Below are 7,996 nucleotides of genomic sequence, written 5' to 3' on the forward strand. Positions count from 1 at the left end.
AAAGAGCCCGGACTCCCTTCCCTAGGGTGGTCCTCCAGGATAAAGCAACAGGGTTAGGGAACAGATGGGTGTGCAGCCTCCAGAGCTAACTTGACCCCTGACCCCCACCAGTTCATGTCCTCTGATCCAACTTTCTCGAAGGGCGAGCAGATGCGTGGTGCGCCCATAACTTATCAGAGTCCTTGGGACAAAGATTTCCAGACAAAATGGTTGCAGACGTGTGGGGAGCTGGGGAACTGCACAACGGAGCTGGTGGAAGCTACAGGTACAGGGGAAATGGGGACTCCTTGGTGATGTTTGAAATAGGGCTACAGGTGGTAGGAGATGAGGGTGACCGGTGTCTATTCTGAGGAACGAACAGTAGCAGCTACAGACAGGCTGCTTGGGAGGTGCAGAGGCGCAAAGCGCTGGAAAGCTATTCGGGCTCTACGAGCCGCAGGCAAGCAAAGATTTGGTGGGTGTGTATTGAGAGGGACGCTAACTCACACTTCCAGCAATAAGCGATTCCTAGGTAAAACTCATCCGTTCCATAATATGGAGAAAGGACCAAGCAGCGGGTCCGAGGTGCCTCCGATCCTCCCAGCGGGTCCAAAGTCCCAGAAGCCGCTTCCCCGCACGCACCCTGCACGTTCTCTCCTCGCCTAGCTCAAGCCTGTCAGTCTGCAGCCTGAGCACCTCGCGACCCCTGCTGCCCCTCTTTGCACATCAGGGCCCCGAGCCCTGGAGGGAAGAAGGGCAACCCAAGAGCCCCGCAGATCGGCACTGTGGAAGTGGGGAGCCGAGGGAGGGGCCGGGACACCGGTAGCTGAAGGGGCGCACAGCAAAGTGATCCAACATCTCCCAGAGAAGGCGGCCCAAGGGGACCGCCTCCCGCCTCCCCAACACAGACTCCCGCAACTGGGGTGAATGCCGAGGGGCGCCCAGCCCCCACACCCTCCCCCAAAACGCAGCCAGCACCGCCAGAACAACGTGAACCTCCGCAACTCCAGCCAGCCCCGACGATCGCGGGGGGCGGGGGGGGCCGCCTCCGACTCGTATGCCCCGGCGGCAGCCAGCCTGCGGTCCCCAAACTTGTCCGAAGACACCGCGTCCGAGGCGGCCGCCCTCAGCCGCCGTCCCCGGAACCCTGCCCGACCTTACCTGTCCGGAAAAAGGCGTCCACGTCCGAGTCGGCGGCTCCCCCTTCCTCCGATGCCCCCTCCGGGGGGTTCATGACTGGGGGAGGGCGTCCGCGGGCAGCCGGGCGCCGGCGAAGCCTGGGGCCGAGGGCGGCGCGGCGCCCGGTGGGCGGAGGGCGCGGCGGCCGTGGCCACGGAGCCGGCAGCCGCGGGGCTCCGGGGCGCGGGCGCGGGGCGGGGGGCTGCGGCGGGGGGCGCCGAGCCTCTTCAGGCGGCGGCGCGCGGCGGGCTTGGGGCGCCTGCCGCGGGTTCCCCCATGGTCCCCTTCCCCGGGGCGCTGGCCGCCTGCTGTCTAGCCCGGGCCGGCCCGGGGTCCCCGCTGCCTGCGCGCCCGCGGTGCCCGGCAGCGGCAGCTGCCTCTCCTCGCCCGTCCGCCCGTCTCTATTGTTCAGCCCCGCTCGGCTCTCTCCTCTTTATTTTTCCTCCTCCCTCCCACCCTCCCTGGCTCCCTACCTCCTCCCTCCCTCGCTCTGCTCGCTCTGCTCGCTGCCTCCCTCCCGGCTCCCTGGCTGGCTCGCGAGCTCTCGGGCTCCCCCTCTGGCTCCCGCCGCCGCGGCTCCCGTGGCTCCTCCCGGACTCCGGCTCCCTCGGTCGGGGCCAACAATGACCCGGGCAGCGCCGAGCTGCAAGGGACGCTCCCGCCGGCCCGGGGCTTTGCCACGGGCGCCCCGCGGAGCGACGCGCCCTTCCCCGCGGCCCGGGCCGGCCCTACCGGAGCCCAGGCCGAGCTATTGTTCGCGCCGCGCTAGGCCGGCTTCCTGAGCCCCGCAGGAAAAGCCCGGGCCGAGGAGGCGGCGGGGCGGAGGGCGGGGCCGCCGGGCGCTCTCCGGGCTCGCGGGGGACCCTGTGGCCGCCGCACGCTCCGCCGCGCTCCGGGTCCTGCCACCTCCCCGCCCCACCCTGCTCCCAGGTGCGCGCTGGGAACCCCGACCTGCCTGCACCCCTCCTGCAGCAAGCCCCCCTCAGTCCCCAAGTCCGACTGGCCTGTCCCTAGAGGCTGGACTTCATCCCTCTCCTTCCTGACCTGCCCCTGGTCGCCCTGCCCTCTGAGGCCTCCCGGATCTTTCTCACCCCATCCCTGCTTATGTCTCCCCCTTTCAGCTGTTCTTCTTTGCCCCCATTCAGCACCCGCTTCAACATCTCTTGAGCGGCTCAGAGAATCCTTGTCCCGTTTGATTCCTCTCGTGGATGACTCCCTGCCTATCTCTCCCGTCCTGTCGCTCTTTTGTGTCTCTCATTTGTCTCTGTCCTGCCCTGATCCTTGGCCCGCATCTCAGGGCTCCTCTTGGACAGCTGTCAAAACTCCCTAATCCCGGGGGGCCTTCTCTGTTCTGTCCTTCTCTCTCCAGTGAATGGAGAGATCCAGTTGGCCTGGATAAAGGGGGTGTTGCAGCGAGCTGAATTTCAATTAAAGTAGAAAGAAGGGCTGAGGAGAAACCGGATAACAAGCCCCCCCCCCAAAAAAAAGGGTAAAAGAAAAAAAAGAAAGAAAAGAAAGCAGATGTTGTATAGTGTAATTAATGTGATGATTGAATTGTGGCGATCGGTTTGATTGGTTTTTAAGCAATAATTAATAATTAGTCGGTAGCATGTTAGTGGCCATAAAACAGGATCTTCAGACCTGAGAACTTAATGTGATGTGTTGAGGGCCATTTGTTGCTGCCTCACCCAAGGCGTTGGGAAGAGGGGGCAGTATCTGACCTGCTGTGTTAGAACGCACCTAATGGGAAAACCGGGTGCTTGCTTTAAGTTGAGGGCTTCTTCTCCATTACTCCAAGTCTCTTGGATCTGTTTGTCTCTGGCAATCTAATTTGGTGCTGCCTCCCTCCTGGGGCCGAAGCATCTGGGGCTGCTCCAGATCCAGGGTAACCCTGGCAGCAAATGAGAGGAATCATGATTTTAAGTCAACACTTTCTGCTCTCACCTTTCTTTCACTTTCTCTGCCTATTTTTATTTAAAAAAAAAAAAAAAAACAAAAAAAAACAAAAAAAAAAAAACCCTAAACCCATTTTTTAAAAAAAGTAACTACACCCAAACTTCTGTACACCTATCAGACCTATATACAAACTTGAGACCCAGCAGACCCTGTAGTGTCTAAGAGATTACAAGTCAACAACCATAAGATGGGATTCCTTTGTCCCCAATTGACTGGCTTACAGCCAGATGCCCCAACCTGCTACCTTCTCTGACCGTGAGAATACTGTTCATTTGTCTTTTGTGATTCTTCCTTTACTGTCAGTCTGCACCTATCCCCTGCCCACCTGCACATGCCCATGACACCAAAGTCACTGCCGATGCTTCCATTGCAGGGAAAGAGCCAGAAGCTAAGAGTCAGGTCACAAGAAATGTTATATGTTTAGAGGGAGGTTCCTATCAAAATCTCAAAGGATAAAGCCTAAAGTGAGAGACTATCGCCCATACGATGACACAAATTTTCTATTAGATTTCTATTTAAAAGGTTAAATATTCATAGCTATATGAAGATCAGAAAAGAAGATTTCAGAGCAAAAACTTTTACTACAAATAGAGATGTGCATTTCAGTCCAACAGATAGACTTTGATTGCTGATCCCAAAGGTGTTAGTACCTCGAAAGGGGCTTCAAAATACATGAAGCAAAACTGACAGGACTCACGTTGGTTGGAATTTGTCAACTTAATACAAACTTAGACATATCTTGGAAGCAGAATCTTAACTGAGAAACTTACCCCATAAGATTGACTTGTAGGTAAGTCTCTGGGGTATTGTACTCATTAATGATTGCTGTGGGTGAGCCCCCCACCCATGAGGACAGTGCCACCCCTGTGTGGATCATCCTGAGTTGTATAAGAAAGCAGGCTGAACAAGCCATGGGAGCAAGCCAATAAGGACAGTTCCCCTGTGGCCTCTGAGTCAGTTCCTACCTTTATACCCTGCCCTGACTTCCCTAGGCGATGAGTGTGACTGGAGAGTCAGAAGTTGAAATAAACCCTTTCCTCTTAAGTTGTTTGTCTTCGTGGTGTTTATCAGAGCAATAAGAACCCTAAAACTAGCCTGTAAGGAGAAGCAGACAATTTCATAATTGTAGCCAGAGATTTAATATCTGTGCCTCTTAATAATTGAAAGAATGAGGAGACAGGTCATCTTCAGAAGATTTAAACAGTGCCATCCACCCGATGTTGACATTTACAAAACATTTATAAAGCTCCCATTACAAACAGCAGATAAACATGCTTCTCCCCAAGTAAATGGGTAGCATTTCAGGATAAACCAAATGTTAGCCATAAAACAAGTCTCAATAAATTCAAAGGGATTAAAATAGTGCTAACACACAAAAAATGTTGCTTTTAGAAGATCACAAAACGTATGTTCTCCAGACACAACATGATTTAAAAATCAATAACAAAAAAAAAAATCCAAGAACTTTGGGAAATACTTGGAAACCAAGATGCAAACATCTAAATAAATCATATCAAGTAAGAGCTCAAGGGAGAGGAGTCGGAAGCAGCTCAGCTGGAGTCAGTTCCCAGCATCCATGCTGGGCAGCTCCCAACCGACCACCTGTAAGTTCAGCTCCAGGGAATCCAGCAACCTCTTCTGGACTCTACCTGGCACATGCACACACATGCACATGCCTATGCGCAGACACATAATTCTCTTTAGAAAACAATAACTAAAGTGGAATAACACAGATTCACAACAGCTGCAGATGTGTGGGCTGGATCTACAAAAGGATGAACAGTCAGGTATGGATGGAGAAGGAACTCAGAGGGCCCAGCTGCTCACAGCTGAATTATTTTCTATTGACATAGTCAGGAAGTGAGGAAATCATGACCTTCCAGTTATGTGCCCGAGAATGACCCCCATCCCCACAGGCTCCAGTGAACAACTCCAATCATGGTTCACAGATTGGTTAAACTGAATGGGTCACAAAACAAAACCAGAAGTCAAGAACTTTGGGATGTTAAGGATGAGAGGGATGGAAGGAGATAAAGAGGATAGGGTGAAAGTAACAAGAATAAGAATACATCACATACACGTATGAAATGTCAAACAAAATCAATAAACATGAAAGGGGATATAAGGAGGAAGACTTAAGTGAATAAAAATGAAAACAACATAAAAACAGTCTTTGGGATGCAGCTGAAGCAACACTTTTTATAGCGCTGAACGCTATTTAAAAGAAGTTCTCACAACTGAGGCACACACGAAAATGTCAGTTGAAACCATTGATTAGTGCAATTAATACACAGTAATAATTACAAAGGTCTACAAAGGAACAAATGGCATTAAAGCAGAACAGAAAACTTAAAATACTGGCGCAGAAGGCAATAAACTCAATACAGGCGAAAAGGAAAAAAAAAAATCTAAAACTTGGTTGGCGAGATTAAAAAAAAAAAAAAAAAAAAAAAAAAAAAAAACAGAAAATCTTCTAGCCAGAGTGATAATGAAATAACAGAGAAAACAAATGCGAGCATTAGCATTAGTGAGAGAGGAGGCATCACTACAGGCTTGACAGATACAGAAAGCACAATAGAGAAATAACAAATAAGTTTATTCTAAAACATCTAGCAGCTTACACAAAATGAACAGCAGTGCTTCAAAGGAACAACTGTGAAAGTTCACTCAAGAAGAAATAGATAGGTAGCTATAGCCATTGAAGAAATTGTTTGTAGCTTTTAAATCTTTCCATAAAACCACTTGCATTTACAAGGCTTTAGTGGTAAATTCTACAACACATTTAAGAAAAAAAATGATGTGATTCCTTGTAAAAAATAAATTTGTTTTTTCTCTTTCCCGTCCATGCTCCTAGAATGATGACTCTGAGACTAATTATTTATTAATAAATGCCTAGGCCATAAGCTTTAGCTCACTCCCCAACTACCTTGTGATTTAACTGAATCAAAGTATTCAAACTATTCTGTCTTCCACGTGGTTAGTTACTTCTCCTCAGCTTCATGCACCTAACCCTGGGGCAAATCTCCTCTTCATTCTGTTCTGAGTTCTGCTACCTGCTGGTTTGCATCAATCTCCTCAGCATGTCCGGTGGAACCTTTCACTATTTCCCAGAATCCTCTCTTTTCCTGCCAGTGTCCCACCTCATCCCACCTTGTATTTCCTGCCTCAGCTCATTGGCCATAGGGTTTTTTTTATTATTATTATTGATATGTTATGCTTATAAGAGATTCTGTCTACAATTTCTATAAGAACACCTCCCAGGAAAGTGAACATAATGGAATATTTACTAACTATTTTTTGTGAACACATTATCCTAATGATGTAACTAAATGAAGACCATTTAAAGATGTGGGATACCACAGCCCACGATCACTTATGAAGACAATGACTAACTATTAGTAAAATGTTAGCACATCAAATTCAATAATGTATAAAAAAAACCACTAAGCATCATGACTAGATGGGGTTATTTCAAGGAAGCAAGATTAGCTTTTAATTTGAAAATCTATCAGTGAAGCTTACCAAATGTTGGGAGTTGTGTTGTATCCCACAAAAGATACACTGAGCACCTAAGTGCTGCTACCCATGAATGTGAATCTATTTGTAAATAATGTACAAATATTTTGTAGATATCATTAAATCTTTATCTTGTAGAATACAACTTGAATATGCTTGGCCCAGGAAGTGGCACTTTTAGGAGGTGTGGCCTTGTTGGAGTAGATGTCACCTTGTTGGAGGAAATGTGTCACTGTGGGGGTGGGCTTTGAGACCTTCCTTCTAGCCTCCTAGAAGACAGTCTGCTCCTGGCTTCCTTTGGATAAAGATGTGAAACTTCTCAGCTCATTCTGCACCATGCCTGCCTGGATGTTGCCATGCTTCCACTTTGATGATAATGAACTGGACCTCTGAACCTGTAGGTCAGCCCCAATTAAATGTTGTCCTTATAAGAGTTGCCTTGGTCATGGTAATCCTAAGACAGGTATATACATGTAAATATACCATATACAGTTTATGTTATTATACATAATATGATTTTAAAGTAAGCCATATGAGTATCTCAAGAGAAAAAGCTAAATGCGTGACAAAATCCAACATTCAGTTCTGATCAAAATTCTTAGCAAAGCCGGGCAGTGGTGGCGCAAGCCTTTAATTCCAGCACTTGGGAGGCAGAAGCAGGTGGATTTCTGAGTTCGAGGCCAGCCTTGTCTACAGAGTGAGTTCCAGGACAGCCAGGGCTACACAGAGAAACCCTGTCTCAAAAAACAAAACAAAACAAAACAAAACAACCCCAACAACTCTCAGCAAACTGAGAATTAACACAGCTGCTACTGAACAAAAGCCGTATGTATACAAAAGCTTGGTTAACACCATAGCATTTAACAATGAAAGATGAAATGAATTTCTCCTGACATCAAAACAAGGCAAGATATACATTCTCATGCCTGCCAAACATTATTCTTGATTTTCTAGACAGTCCACTAAGAAAAATAAAGTCATTCAAATCAGGGATGAAGAGACAAAATTGCCTTTATTTAAAATGTGGTTGCTGCTTAGAAAAATTCCATGAAATCTGTCAGAAAACTTCCAGCACTCGTGATGGAGTTCAGCGTTTGTATTTCTTGTATTTCTATATACTAAAAAAGAAAAGGTAAGACTTGATATTTTTCATTTTTTTAAGATGTATATATTTTTATTTGATAGGTATGAATGTTTTGCCTACACATTTGTATGTGCACCATGTGCATGCAGTGCCCACTGAGGCCAGAAGAGGGCATCAGATTCTTTGGAACTCAATTGCAAACAGTATGAACTGCAGTGTGGGTGTTGGGAACAGAATCAGATAAGTTCTCTGCAAGAACATCCAGTGTCTTAACTACTGAGC

General features: G+C 48.1%; 1 protein-coding gene across 4 annotated transcripts in view; it reads right to left on the reverse strand.

Moving 5' to 3' along the window:
- Kalrn (kalirin RhoGEF kinase) overlaps window positions 1-1,273 on the reverse strand; it is a 592,635-nt gene extending 591,362 nt beyond the window's left edge. For 2 of the 4 annotated variants that reach the window (XM_076942866.1, XM_076942849.1), the window contains exon 1: window positions 1,141-1,269. In XM_076942866.1, the coding sequence (XP_076798981.1) occupies window positions 1,141-1,213 (73 nt within the window). In that variant the 5' untranslated portion in view covers window positions 1,214-1,269. Of the gene's footprint in view, window positions 1-1,140 lie in introns of all 4 variants that reach the window. The other 2 variants (XM_076942861.1, XM_076942859.1) reach the window with 1 other exon arrangement.
- Between the last annotated feature and the right edge of the window lie 6,723 nt (window positions 1,274-7,996).

This window comes from Arvicanthis niloticus, chromosome 12 (assembly GCF_011762505.2).
Source record: "Arvicanthis niloticus isolate mArvNil1 chromosome 12, mArvNil1.pat.X, whole genome shotgun sequence".
Lineage (NCBI taxonomy): Eukaryota > Metazoa > Chordata > Mammalia > Rodentia > Muridae > Arvicanthis > Arvicanthis niloticus.